At 40.0% G+C, this 15,619-nt stretch overlaps 1 protein-coding gene across 6 annotated transcripts in view; it reads right to left on the bottom strand.

The window, feature by feature from the left end:
- Window positions 1-1,729: 1,729 nt before the first annotated feature.
- Window positions 1,730-15,619, bottom strand: part of LOC128642867 (uncharacterized) — a 263,770-nt gene continuing 249,880 nt past the window's right edge. For all 6 annotated transcript variants that reach the window (XM_053695727.1, XM_053695728.1, XM_053695731.1 and 3 more), the window contains one exon: window positions 1,730-3,101. In XM_053695727.1, coding sequence (XP_053551702.1) covers window positions 2,257-3,081 — 825 coding nt within the window. In that variant the 5' untranslated portion in view covers window positions 3,082-3,101 and the 3' untranslated portion in view covers window positions 1,730-2,256. The remainder of the gene's footprint in view (window positions 3,102-15,619) is intronic.

Here is a 15,619-nt window from a genome sequence, read left to right as displayed (position 1 = left end):
ATAGGGGTTAATAACTTTATGTGGGTGGTGGCGGTATAGGGGGCGGAAGATTAGGGGTTATTATGTATAATGTAGGTGGAAGCGGGGTCCGGGGGCGGCGGTTTAAGGGTTAATACGTATAATGTAGGTGGTGGTGGTGGCGGGCGGCGGTTTGGGGGTTAATAAGTATAAATTAGGTGGCGGCGGTGTAGGGGGGCAGATTAGGGGTGTTTAGACTTGGGGTACATGTTAGGGTGTTAGGTGCAGACACTTCCCATAGAAATCAATGGGATATCGGGCAGCAGCGAACATGAGCTCTCGCTGCTGTCAGACTCCCATCGATTCCTATGTGATCCGCCGCCTCAAGGGCGGCGGATTGAACACCAGGTACGCTGGGCCGGAAAAGTGGCGAGCGTACCTGGTTGTTCAATGATAAGTTCCAAAAGTAGTCAGATTGTGCCGAACTTGCGTTCGGGACATCTGTAGTGACGTAACCATCGATCTGTGTCGGACTGAGTTTGGCGGATCGTATGTTACGTCACTAAATTCTACTTGTGCCGGTCTGTAGGGCTTGATAACTATGGCGAATCAGCCTTGCCACAAATATGCTGCAGAATTCCAGCGTATTTGCAGTTGACGGCTTGATAACTAGATTCCTGTGTGTGAGACTGTGAGTGTATGTGTGACAATCTGAGACTGTGAAAGTGTGTGTGACCGTGTGAGAGAGTGTATGTGACTGTGGGAGATTGTGTGTGAGACTGTGAGTGTGTGACCATGTGAGAGTGTATGTGACAGTGTGAGAGAGTGTATGTGACAGTGTGAGACTGTGAGTGTGTGACAATGTGAGACTGCAAGAGTGTGTGCGACAATGTGAGACTGTGAGAGTGTGTGTAACAGTGTGAGAGTGTATGTGACAGTGTCAGAGTGTGTGTGACAGTGTGAGAGTGTGTGCGGCAGGGCGAGACTGTGTGTATGTGACAGTGTGAGACTGTGTGTATGTGACAGAGTGAAAGAGTTTATGTGACAGTGTGAGAGAGTGTATGTGACAGTGTGAGACTGTGTGTGTGACAGTGTGAAAGAGTGTATGTGACAGTGTGAGAGAGTGTATGTGACAGTGTGAGACTGTGAGAGTGTGTGTGTGACAATATGAGACTGTGAGAGTGTGAGACAGTGTGACAGTCTTATTTAATCGTAAATGTAAGCTACCTCTATATGTGTTTCTCAGGCAAAGCATAATCAGTGCCTCACCAGTCTCTGACCTCACTGCACGTCACTGCACTGTATATATACAGGTATACTCTGATTGTAAAGCATTCTAATAGTCTCTTGTAGTTTCTGTGAATGTATTAAGCTTTAATTTTAAAGATAGTAATTTTAAAGATATTAATACTAAAATCCATTACTATTTCCCAAACAGATGGCATAAAACTTTTTAAGGGCTTCCAAAGTATGGATGCAACTCCAGGGCCCCAAATCAACTCATAATCCACTGAACCATGAAAATCACTTTTTGTAAATAAATTTTGTCTCACCTTCTTAATATACAAATGAATTAAACACATAATCAAATTACCCATCAGGAGCTACAGAGAACAGCTGGTACAGAGTGGAAACTGAGGCTGACCCAATCAGCAGCTGTAGCTTCATGCGAACACTCTGATAGCGACTCTCATTGTTCCTCTTCCCAAACCAAGAACCAGCTGTAGAAGCAAAACACTCACCTGTATCATGAGGAGCAAAGACAGACAACTTTATATAGTAAATATGGTATTTTATTTAACAAAAAAGTAAAAAAAAATATACACGCATAATTCAAATTTTTGACATAGAAAACCCCAAACTAAATGCATAGTTTGGTTATAAATGCTGTGCTTTTCAAGTAATATAACACTGCTGATCATATATACAATAATTGTTCTTCCAATGTGTTGAACATCATGTAGAGAACTTACTTTATCTTAGATACAGTATGCTTGTTTGTTTCCAAGCATATATTTTAATGCATCAGAACCCTGTTGTGTGTGATTTGATTGGGGTTTGTCACTAAACATATAAAAATAATCAAGTGGACACATATGTTGTTTAAGTAAACTATTTTAGAGTTATTCACACATTAATTGACTTGACTGAGTAACAATTCAATTTTTATAGGAACTTGAGATGGGTTTCTCAACCGTGATAAACTTGTTAGTAAAAATAGGCCCACCATGTTAAATGCCATCTATCTATCTATCAGTGTGGGTGCTTTTAAAAGTTAATATCAATTTACAGCACCCGTCAGCAAACAAACCCGTTCTCCAGGTAAGGATCTGCTTGAATAAGGAGCACTGGGATGCTGTGTCCTGCGGTTCCCTTTTTTATATATGTCTGTGGAATCCTCTCTGATTTATACAGATTTTGCAAGATCTCTGTGGCTATAGCAGAAGCTTCTCTGTCCATAGACACAATATTTTTTATCTCTGGAAAAGAAAGTGTCATCTTCCATAGTGGTTCATCTCTATTTACGGAATGTTGGGGACCCAATATAAGGCCATAGGGCAGTTGTTCGTTCCTTTGAGTTACAACCATGATGTAGAAGGCTGTAGATGATCTTGCAATGCTGCTACTTATGGAGATCTTTAAGGTTTCATCATGCAGAAGCTTCTTGGTCAAGTTCTGAGCCTGATGTTGTTGTGTGAGGAGAGACATGAGGCTTGATGAGAAGCAGATAAGTGTGCGGCTTGCATCCTCTTTCGCAACAGCTATCACAGTGGTTATAGGTGTCTGTTCTACTAATTCGCTTAACTGTAAGCTCATGCCCAGTGCCCTCCAGGTAGCAGCTGGCTGACTAGGAAGAAGGGTCTGAAAATGAATATGTGAGCTATTTATGGATGGGCCATGTCCTGTAAAAGGGATGAGAGGGGCACCACCAGCCAAGACCAGTACATGGGCTACAAGAACGAAAATGAGAGACAACAGCCCAGCAAGGCTGACTGAAGGCCAAAAATCTGAATCTTCCCACACCGATGCAGCTGTGTCATGATAGTATGTCTGCTCTTGTATCGTTAGGACTTTATTGGGGTTGTGTGAGGGGATAGCGGTGCACTGCCGACTGTGTGCCATGTTGCTCTAAAGATGCTTCCCTGCAACAACAAGAAATGTAATCACACAGTTATCAAGGAGACTACTTGTTTGTTACACACAGTTCAACATAAGTGGTTTTAACTTTTAAAGACTCACTACCTGGTATATTGTTTGTTGTTAAGATTCATTTAAAGTCAAAATTAAACTTTTTTATGCAAATAGAATGTGTAATTATAAAAAAACACTTTACAAATTAATTTAGTTATCAACATTGTGTAAGACTTCACAGTCTATACATATGAGTTTGTGATTGGCTGGTAGCTGTCACATGATACAGTGGGCAGAGAAATTGTAAAAAAAAACCTGAAGTTTATATATATAAAAAAAAAAAAAATCAGTTTGTTTAAAATTTGGTGTATTATTATAGTCTTCTCCTCATGAACTATTTAATGGGCACTTCACCACCCGGCTAACTTTACTGACCGCCATGCTAAAATTAAGCCAGTATTAAGCTAAAATTATCTGATATTAAATGTTTCCAAAGTTTGTAGCACAAATTGCCATTAAATTATTTTATGTTGATTTGTGTTTTGGATAGCAAATAACAGAAAAAGCAAAGTATCACACTGCAGCCAACCAGCTACTTCATACCACCACCCAATCTACGTCGTACCACCACCCAATCTACGTCGTACCACTACCCAATCTACATCTTACCACCACCCAATCTATGTCGTACCACCACCCCATCTACGTCGTACCACCGCCTCATCTACGTTGTACCACCACCCCAGCTATGTCGTACCACCACCCCAGCTGCGTTGTACCACCACCCCAGCTACGTTGTACCACCACCCCAGCTACGTCGTACCACCACTCAATCTATGTCGTACCACCACCCAATCTATGTCGTACCACCACCCAATCTATGTCGTACCACCACCCAATCTATGTCGTACCACCACCCAATCTACGTCATACCACCACCCCATCTACGTCATACCACCACCCCATCTACGTCGTACCACCACCCCAGCTATGTCGTACCACCACTCCAGCTATGTCGTACCACCACCCTAGCTACGTCATACCACCACCCCATCTACGTCATACCACCACCCCAGCTATGTCGTACCACCACCCCAGCTATGTCGTACCACCACCCCAGCTACGTCGTACCACCACCCCAGCTACATTGTACCACCACCCCAGCTACATCGTACCACCACCCCAGCTACATCGTACCACCACCCCATCTATGTCATACCACCACCCCATGTACGTCATACCACCACCCCATCTACGTCATACCACCACCCCAGCTATGTCGTACCACCACCCCAGCTACGTCGTACCACCACCCTAGCTATGTCGTACCACCACCCTAGCTATGTTGTACCACCCCAGCTACGTCGTACCACCACCCTAGCTATGTCGTACCACCACCCTAGCTATGTTGTACCATCACCCTAGCTATGTTGTACCACCACCCCAGCTATGTCGTACCACCACCCCAGCTATGTCGTACCACCACCCCAGCTATGTCGTACCACCACCCCAGCTATGTCGTACCACCACCCCATCTACGTCGTACCACCACCTTAGCTATGTCATACCACCACCCTAGCTATGTCGTAGCACCACCCTAGCTATGTCGTACCACCCCATTAAAAAATTTTTTATAGATTATTTAAATACCAACCCTTTTGGCTTATATCTGACATATAACACTAGTATGGAAAAAGTTGAATTTTTAGATTTGACCATTGTGAAACAAAAGAACAAACTAGAAACAGAATCTTACAGAAAACCCACTGCGACCAACAACATACTACATGCCAGTAGCCATCATCATCCATCTACCATTCGTAGCCTCCCATATGGCGAATACTTAAGATTAAGAAGTAACAGTTCAGACATTGATGCTTTTAAAAAAGCAGCAGGTGAATTGAGAATAAGACTTTTGGAACGGGGCTATACCAAAAAATCACTAGCCAGGGCCTATCAAAAAGCACTAACAAAAGATAGGTCAGACCTGCTTAGACCAAAAGAGGCCACACTACCTGATACAAATGTGATAAGATTCATATCCACTTATAACAGCCAAAGTGACGAAGTAACAGCAATTATCAACAAACACTGGCACATTCTAAAAAGTGATGACAAACTTAACATGTTATTACCAACTAATCCGTCTTTCACCTTCAGACGTGCTAACAATTTAAATGACCATCTCACAAACAGTCACTTTAACAGAAATAGACATAAGAAACCCATCCACCAAGGCTCTGTACCTTGTGGGCATTGTAATACCTGCCAGTACATGGTGAAAAAAGATACCATAGTAGACAGATTTTGCAAAACTTGGAAAATTAAAAGCCACATTAACTGCCAAAGCGAGAATGTAATTTACTGTTGATCATGCTCATGCAATATAATTTACACAGGTATGACTACACGCAAGTTGAACATTAGAATGACAGAACATCTTAGCAACATTCGCAATGCACAGAAAGATTTAGAAAAGGGCAAACAAATAACTAGCGTGGCCAAACATTTTCTCCAATGTCACTCAGGCAAAACTGTTTCTTTCAAATGTTGGGGTCTGGAACAAATAAAACCTGGAATTAGAGGAGGCAACTGTGAGAGAATCCTGTTGCAAAAAGAAACAGGTTAAATTTTCAGACTCAATACAATCATACCCAATGGGATGAATGAGGCTAACAACTTTTGGGTATTTCTTTAAAAAACATGTTTACAGAATTTAGATAATAATGATATCTGATTGTCATCATACTTTGTCACACTATCTTATAAGTTAACTTATACACCAATAAGTGTTATGAATCATAAACATTAAAATATGTAGAATAGGTATAATCAAACAATTTATTTTACTACTTTTCTCTTCCACAAAAATGAATAAACTAATATATTCTGGTTACCTAATTACACCTAATTTTGATCTGACCAGTGACCACCTCTTTACCACAAATGATACTCATAGGTTCAACCTGAACTCTTTCAGAAACAGGTACCTTAAATGAGATAGAGGTTGGTGGTTCCAGACAATAGGTATTTATTAATTTTAGAATATAGTTTATTTTTAATAACGAATAAACTTTCTGGGTGTTCAACTGCCGCCCGTAGCACTTTCCATACCCATATTTATATTCCTTCCCATAATCTAATAACTCTGTGTGCAATTGACAACTTTTTGGCCCATGAAGAATGAATGCCATAAATCTGCATAATATGAGGACAATACATGCCCAGTATTACATAATACTAATATGTGTTTTCACACTAAGAAAGTATAATAAATGCAATCTTCAATAATGATATGTAAGAAATATTATGCATTCTAGATGCCAAGCCACATTTAACATTAGAAGTTAAGTCTTGATTTATGACTTATGTTTGAGATATGTAATCTAATATGAGGTGGATTAACACTGTAAAGGTGGGCACTATTAATTGAGAAATATTACTCTAACCTCAATACACTATTACCTCTAGGCTCTGATAGAGCGATCCTAACTATAGGAGGACATCACATAAGAAGAAAAAAACAATGTTACTTTAATGAGGGCATTCTAATGCTGAAACTGATCCCCGGTTTCTAGTGACATAGTATCACTAAATATATGTACCGATTAGAACGCTTAATGTCTATTTACAACCAGGACATAATTTTAAAATTATAATAAGTAAACCAATTGGGGCATTGCTAGATTAGAGCAAATACACGCCCTGCCTGTATACAAAACATTGCGCTCTGAATGGATGATACGTAGGGTGGGAGTGTCAAGTGGACCAATAGGAAATCCTGAATTACGAGTCACATCGAGTTATAATTTTACAAAACCCTAAGTATAAGTGTTCTTTGAAGGGAGAGTGAGTCACTGACAACAAAGTGACCTGTATAATATTAAGCATTATGAGTTAATGTAGACACTATGGGGTATCTCTGAATACACCTAGGTGACAGCACTTTGCCTATACACACAACGATGGATGTTTATTGGATAACGCCAGAATTGGGAGTGTCTTAAGAGACCAATAGAACCTGCTCATTTACGTGCCGCTCCTAACAGAACTATCTGAATGAAATGAGTAACTCACAAAATAAAAAGCAGAAGCATTTCATACTAGAATCCTAACTGCTATAAGGGATAAGATCTGCATTTTATTAATATTAGAACGTCTTCAATACCACGACCGATTAGAATTAAATCTCAATAAACATATATTTCTATGAATAAAGACTGACAATATGGGAAGTAAAGGAACCTACCTATAAGCACTTAATACATAAGATCGCCCAAGTAACAATTAATCACATAGATGATAGATCATTTATGAACCAATTATAAAGCGAGTGTATCTCACAATCCCTCAATATACAGGGATTGGATCAGAAGTAGGAGTGTTCCCACATTAACTGATGATTGGCTAATGGATGATGCATAGTGCTATTTAAAGCGGTGGCACCCGGGCCTCGGTTTGTCCATAGCATTGAGAAAGGCTGATAGTACAGCCGAAACTAGTTTGCTGCTCATTTTTTGTGCACTAAGTTGCATGTTGGTGATTGTTTTTAACTTTAGTAGTCCGTTGTCCCTGTCACCTGAAGCCGAGGGAGCTGCTATCGGCCAGGAAACAGGGGGACAATTGAGACTTAGTTTAACTTAAAGGTACTCTGCGGTATTTAGGCCGGTATTTTAAATTACATATTAAAGTTTTTTAATTGACTTTTTACAGGAATGAGTGCTTGCTTAACCACCAGCTTTAATTGAGGTTCTCTTACCTCTCCTCCTCCAATTAGAATTTCTATTGTGGTACCGCCAGAGAAATTGTGTAAGATGGACAAATACTTAGAGATTCCTTCTTATTTGGATGTTTTTCCGGTTCCTAAGAGAATTTCGGAAATTGTTACACGGGAATGGGAAAGATTGGGTATTCCTTTCTCACCCTCTCCTAACTTTAAGAAAATGTATCCTATAGCTGACTCTGTTAGGGATTCATGGCAAACGATTCCTAAGGTGGAGGGAGCTATCTCTACCCTGGCTAAGCGTACGACTATCCCCATTGAGGATAGTTGTGCTTTCAAAGACCCCATAGATAAGAAGTTGGAGGGTCTTCTAAAGAAGCTATTTGTTCATCAAGGGTTCCTATTACAACCGACGGCCTGCATTGTACCAGTTACAACTGTGGCTGCCTTTTGGTTTAACGCCTTAGAAGAGTTACTTAAGACTGAGACTCCTTTGGAAGAAATAATGGATAGAATTAAGGCCCTTAAGCTGGCCAATTATTTTGTTATGGATGCCGCTTTTCAAATCGCCAAGTTGGAGGCTAAAAATGCTGGATTTTCCATTTTAGCACGCAGAGCCTTATGGTTAAAATCTTGGTCTGCTGATGTGTCTTCTAAATCTAAACCTTTGGTTATCCCTTTCAAAGGAAAGACCCTATTCGGGCCTGAGTTGAAAGAGATAATTTCTGACATTACGGGAGGTAAGGGTCACCTCCTCCCTCAGGACAAGACAGCTAAACAAAGGAGACAGAGTAATTTTCGTTCCTTTCGAAATTTCAAGGGAGTCCCTTCTTCCTCTTCCGCTAAACAGGAAAATAACTTGGCACAAGCCAAGCCCATCTGGAGACCCAATCAGGCTTGGAACAAGGGTAAACAACCCAAGAAGCCCGCTGCTGCTCCCACAACAGCATAAAGGGGCGGCCCCCGATCCGAGACTGGATCTAGTAGGGGGCAGACTTTTTCTCGTTGTCCAGGCTTGGAGAAAAGATGTTCGGGATCCCTGGACACTAGAGATTGTGTCACAGGGGTATCAACTGGAGTTCAAAAATTCCCTCCCAAGGGGAAGGTTTCTTCTTTCTAGATTGTCTGTAGACCAGACAAAAAGAGAGGCGTTCTTATGTTGTGTAAAAGACCTTTCCACTATGGGAGTAATTTGTCCCGTTCCAATACAAAAAAGAGGGAACGTTCAGACCCATTTTAGCTTTTAAGAGTCTAACGGCTAGATTTAGAGTTCGGCGGTAAAAGGGCTGTTAACGCTCCGCGGGTTTTTTTCTGGCCGCACCATAAATTTAACTCTGGTATCGAGAGTTCAAACAAATGCTGCGTTAGGCTCCAAAAAAGGAGCGTAGAGCATTTTTACCGCAAATGCAACTCTCGATACCAGAGTTGCTTACGGACGCGGCCGGCATCAAAAACGTGCTCGTGCACGATTCTCCCATAGGAAACAATGGGGCTGTTTGAGCTGAAAAAAAACCTAACACCTGCAAAAAAGCAGCGTTCAGCTCCTAACGCAGCCCCATTGTTTCCTATGGGGAAACACCTCCTAAGTCTGCACCTAACACCCTAACATGTACCCCGAGTCTAAACACCCCTAACCTTACACTTATTAACCCCTAATCTGCCGCCCCCGCTATCGCTGACCCCTGCATTACACTTTTAACCCCTAATCTGCCGCTCCGTAAACCGCCGCCACCTACGTTATCCCTATGTACCCCTAATCTGCTGCCCTAACATCGCCGACCCCTATGTTATATTTATTAACCCCTAATCTGCCCCCCACAACGTCGCCGACACCTACCTACACTTATTAACCCCTAATCTGCCGAGCGGACCTGAGCGCTACTATAATAAAGTTATTAACCCCTAATCCGCCTCACTAACCCTATCATAAATAGTATTAACCCCTAATCTGCCCTCCCTAACATCGCCGACACCTACCTTCAATTATTAACCCCTAATCTTCCGACCGGAGCTCACCGCTATTCTAATAAATGTATTAACCCCTAAAGCTAAGTCTAACCCTAACACTAACACCCCCCTAAGTTAAATATAATTTTTATCTAACGAAATAAATTAACTCTTATTAAATAAATAATTCCTATTTAAAGCTAAATACTTACCTGTAAAATAAATCCTAATATAGCTACAATATAAATTATAATTATATTATACCTATTTTAGGATTAATATTTATTTTACAGGCAACTTTGTAATTATTTTAACCAGGTACAATAGCTATTAAATAGTTAAGAACTATTTAATAGTTACCTAGTTAAAATAATTACAAATTTACCTGTAAAATAAATCCTAACCTAAGATATAATTAAACCTAACACTACCCTATCAATAAAATAATTAAATAAACTACCTACAATTACCTACAATTAACCTAACAATACACTATCAATAAATTAATTAAACACAATTGCTACAAATAAATAAAATTAAATAAACTATCTAAAGTACAAAAAATAAAAAAGAACTAAGTTACAGAAAATAATAAAATATTTACAAACATAAGAAAAATATTACAACAATTTTAAACTAATTACACCTACTCTAAGCCCCCTAATAAAATAACAAAGCCCCCCAAAATAAAAAATTCCCTACCCTATTCTAAAATACAAATATTACAAGCTCTTTTACCTTACCAGCCCTGAACAGGGCCCTTTGCGGGGCATGCCCCAAGAATTTCAGCTCTTTTGCCTGTAAAAAAAAACATACTATACCCCCCCCCCAACATTACAACCCACCACCCACATACCCCTAATCTAACCCAAACCCCCCTTAAATAAACCTAACACTACCCCCCTGATGATCTTCCTACCTTGTCTTCACCATGCCAGGTTCACCGATCCGTCCTGGCTCCAAGATCTTCATCCAAGCCAAGCGGGGGCTAGACATCCACTGAAGAAGTCCAGAAGAGGGTCCAAAGTCTTCCTCCTATCCGGCAAGAAGAGGACATCCGGACCGGCAAACATCTTCTCCAAGCGGCATCTTCTATCTTCTTCCATCCGATGACGACCGGCTCCATCTTGAAGACCTCCAGCGCGGATCCATCCTCTTCTTCCGACGACTAGACGACGAATGACGGTTCCTTTAAGGGACGTCATCCAAGATGGCGTCCCTCGAATTCCGATTGGCTGATAGGATTCTATCAGCCAATCGGAATTAAGGTAGGAATTTTCTGATTGGCTGATGGAATCAGCCAATCAGAATATAGTTCAATCCGATTGGCTGATCCAATCAGCCAATCAGATTGAGCTCGCATTCTATTGGCTGTTCCGATCAGCCAATAGAATGCGAGCTCAATCTGATTGGCTGATTGGATCAGCCAATCGGATTGAACTTGATTCTGATTGGCTGATTCCATCAGCCAATCAGAAAATTCCTACCTTAATTCCGATTGGCTGATAGAATCCTATCAGCCAATCGGAATTCGAGGGACGCCATCTTGGATGACGTCCCTTAAAGGAACCGTCATTCGTCGTCTAGTCGTCGGAAGAAGAGGATGGATCCGCGCTGGAGGTCTTCAAGATGGAGCCGGTCGTCATCGGATGGAAGAAGATAGAAGATGCCGCTTGGAGAAGATGTTTGCCGGTCCGGATGTCCTCTTCTTGCCGGATAGGAGGAAGACTTTGGACCCTCTTCTGGACTTCTTCAGTGGATGTCTAGCCCCCGCTTGGCTTGGATGAAGATCTTGGAGCCAGGACGGATCGGTGAACCTGGCATGGTGAAGACAAGGTAGGAAGATCATCAGGGGGGTAGTGTTAGGTTTATTTAAGGGGGGTTTGGGTTAGATTAGGGGTATGTGGGTGGTGGGTTGTAATGTTGGGGGGGGGTATAGTATGTTTTTTTTTACAGGCAAAAGAGCTGAAATTCTTGGGGCATGCCCCGCAAAGGGCCCTGTTCAGGGCTGGTAAGGTAAAAGAGCTTGTAATATTTGTATTTTAGAATAGGGTAGGGAATTTTTTATTTTGGGGGGCTTTGTTATTTTATTAGGGGGCTTAGAGTAGGTGTAATTAGTTTAAAATTGTTGTAATATTTTTCTTATGTTTGTAAATATTTTATTATTTTCTGTAACTTAGTTCTTTTTTATTTTTTGTACTTTAGATAGTTTATTTAATTTTATTTATTTGTAGCAATTGTGTTTAATTAATGTATTGATAGTGTAGTGTTAGGTTAATTGTAGGTAATTGTAGGTAGTTTATTTAATTATTTTATTGATAGGGTAGTGTTAGGTTTAATTATATCTTAGGTTAGGATTTATTTTACAGGTAAATTTGTAATTATTTTAACTAGGTAACTATTAAATAGTTCTTAACTATTTAATAGCTATTGTACCTGGTTAAAATAATTACAAAGTTGCCTGTAAAATAAATATTAATCCTAAAATAGCTATAATATAATTATAATTTATATTGTAGCTATATTAGGATGTATTTTACAGGTAAGTATTTAGCTTTAAATAGGAATTATTTATTTAATAAGAGTTAATTTATTTCGTTAGATAAAAATTATATTTAACTTAGGGGGGTGTTAGTGTTAGGGTTAGACTTAGCTTTAGGGGTTAATACATTTATTAGAATAGCGGTGAGCTCCGGTCGGCAGATTAGGGGTTAATAATTGAAGGTAGGTGTCGGCGATGTTAGGGAGGGCAGATTAGGGGTTAATACTATTTATGATAGGGTTAGTGAGGCGGATTAGGGGTTAATAACTTTATTATAGTAGCGCTCAGGTCCGCTCGGCAGATTAGGGGTTAATAAGTGTAGGTAGGTGTCGGCGACGTTGTGGGGGGCAGATTAGGGGTTAATAAATATAATATAGGGGTCGGCGATGTTAGGGGTAGCAGATTAGGGGTACATAGGGATAACGTAGGTGGCGGCGATTTGCGGTCGGAAGATTAGGGGTTAATTATTTTAAGTAGCTTGCGGCGACGTTGTGGGGGGCAAGTTAGGGGTTAATAGATATAATACAGGGGTCGGCGGTGTTAGGGGCAGCAGATTAGGGGTACATAAGTATAACGTAGGTGGCGGTCGGCAGATTAGGGGTTAAAAATTTTAATCGAGTGGCGGCGATGTGGGGGGACCTCGGTTTAGGGGTACATAGGTAGTTTATGGGTGTTAGTGTACTTTAGGGTACAGTAGTTAAGAGCTTTATAAACCGGCGTTAGCCAGAAAGCTCTTAACTCCTGCTATTTTCAGGCGGCTGGAATCTTGTCGTTAGAGCTCTAACGCTCACTGCAGAAACGACTCTAAATACCAGCGTTAGAAAGATCCCATTGAAAAGATAGGCTACGCAAATGGCGTAGGGGGATCTGCGGTATGGAAAAGTCGCGGCTGAAAAGTGAGCGTTAGACCCTTTAATCACTGACTCCAAATACCAGCGGGCGCCCAAAACCAGCGTTAGGAGCCTCTAACGCTGGTTTTGACGGCTACCGCCGAACTCTAAATCTAGGCCTTAGAGTCTAAACAAGTTTCTCAGAGTCCCATCCTTCAAGATGGAGACGATTCGGACAATTCATCCATTGATCCAGGAGGGTCAACAGCTACCTCTCTTTCTTTTTGGCTGAAGAGTGTCATCCGTGTTGCATATGAGACTGCTGGACAGCAGCCTCCAGAACGAATTGCGGCTCATTCTACTAGGGCTGTGGCTTCCTCATGGCATTTAAAAACAATGCTTCTATTGACCAGATTTGCAAGGCTGCAACTTGGTCGCCTCTTCATACTTTTTCCAAATTTTACAAATTTGATACTTTTTCTTCATCTGAGGCTGTTTTTGGGAGAAAGGTTCTTCAAGCAGTGGTGCCTTCCGTTTAGGTTCCTGTCTCGTCCCTCCCTTTCATCCATGGCCTATAGCTTTGGTATTGTATCCCATAAGTAAGGATGAAATCCGTGGACTCATCATATCTTGTAAAATTAAAGGAAATTTATGCTTACCTGATAAATTTGTTTCTTTTACGATATGACGAGTCCACGGCCCACCCTGTTATTTTTTCTAAAGACAGGTTTTTATTTTTGTTAAACTTCAGTCACCTCTGCTCCTTGGCCTTTCCTTTCTCTTCCTAACTTCGATCGAATGACTGAAGGGGGAGGGGAGGGGCTATATATACAGCTCTGTTGTGGAGCTCTTTACCTCCTCCTGCTGACCAGGAGGCGATATCCCATAAGTAAGGATGAAATCCGTGGACTCGTCATATCGTAAAAGAAACAAATTTATCAGGTAAGCATAAATTTCCTTTTTTCTTTCATGATTCAAACAGAACATATAATATTTGACAACATTCCATGTTACTCGTAGTATCCTATTTGCTTCATTTTTTTGGTAGCCTCTGTTGAAAGAGCAGCAATGCGCTACTGAGAGCTAGCTGAGCACATCAGGTGAGCCAATGACTATATATATATATATATATATATATATATATATATATGCAGCCACCAATCAGCAGCTAGCTCTCAGTAGTAATAATCATTTATTTGTACAGTGCAGCTAGGTATGTTTTTTCACAAGAGAATGAAGCAAATTACATAATAAAAGTAAATTGGAAAGTTGTTGAATATTGCATGCTTTATTTGAATAATAAAAGTTTAATTACTGTCCCTTTAACTAATGTCATATTTGAAACTTAAAGGGCCATAAAACCCAACAGTATTCTTTAATGATTTATATTGAGATTCAGATAGAGTATACAATTTTTTTTTTTTTTTTTCTTCATGTATCATTTTTATTATTATATATCAACATAAATATACATTTTCATACAATTTCAGAGAGAGAAGAAAAAAAAAAGAAAAAAACAAAACAAAAGTAGAACAGAAAAAAAAATATGACAACATCCAATGGTTAGTAACCAAACAACATTACTCATTTCCACAAAGTATTATAACCATTGTAATATTATATTAAAAAGAAACCCTATTTTACAACCTCTCTCAATCCATAATGATCTGGTTATTTGGACTTCAATCTAATATTCCTCTGTCCTTAAGGTTAGCTATGAAGATATAAATATTATCTTTTCCTTCTCTACTTCCCTCTTCAACCTCTTACAGAAATACATCACGAACAAAAACAAAGACAACAATGAAAAAACAGAACGAAACAAAACAAGACAAGACAAAAAAAAAAAAAAAAACAGGGGGGGGGGGGAATATGGGGGAGGATACACTGTTACCATAATCCCAGCAGGACTAATTCAGTATTTCTAAATGGATAAATTAGGTTATCAATTTCCGCTGGAGAGATAGATTTAATAAAAAGTGACCACTTTCTAAAGAATAAGGTAACATCCTTTTCACTATTGAGGTCAGTATCTAATTGCTCAAGAATGCATTGTTTTTTAAGACAATATTTGACCTCTTGAATACTGGGGATTGCTCTGTTTTTCCATTTTTTGAGGATTATATATCTTGCTGCTAGGATAGATAAATTTACAATTTTTGTATTTACCAATCTGTCTTCTGAGTCCCTCCATAAAAAAACCAATATGCAATAATGATAAAGTCAGGGGGGATATTCACATTGTCCCAAGCCAATATTGTAATTTCAACCAAAACTGTTGAATAATTGGACAATTCCAGAACATGTGTATGAGATTGGCTGATGAATGGGAGCATTTAGGGCATGAGTTAAATTCTGGATTCCTACATTTGACAGCTTTCTCAGGAGTATAAAATGTCCTGAGTAATAATTTTATGTGTGTCTCTCTCCAGAAGGAAGAGAGAGTAATTTTTGCTACCTCAGACACTGAGGACTGCACAAAACTGA

The sequence above is a fragment of the Bombina bombina genome, chromosome 12, assembly GCF_027579735.1.
Source record: "Bombina bombina isolate aBomBom1 chromosome 12, aBomBom1.pri, whole genome shotgun sequence".
In the NCBI taxonomy this organism is placed as follows: Eukaryota; Metazoa; Chordata; class Amphibia; order Anura; family Bombinatoridae; genus Bombina; species Bombina bombina.
This window is presented reverse-complemented; position numbering and strand designations above follow the sequence as displayed.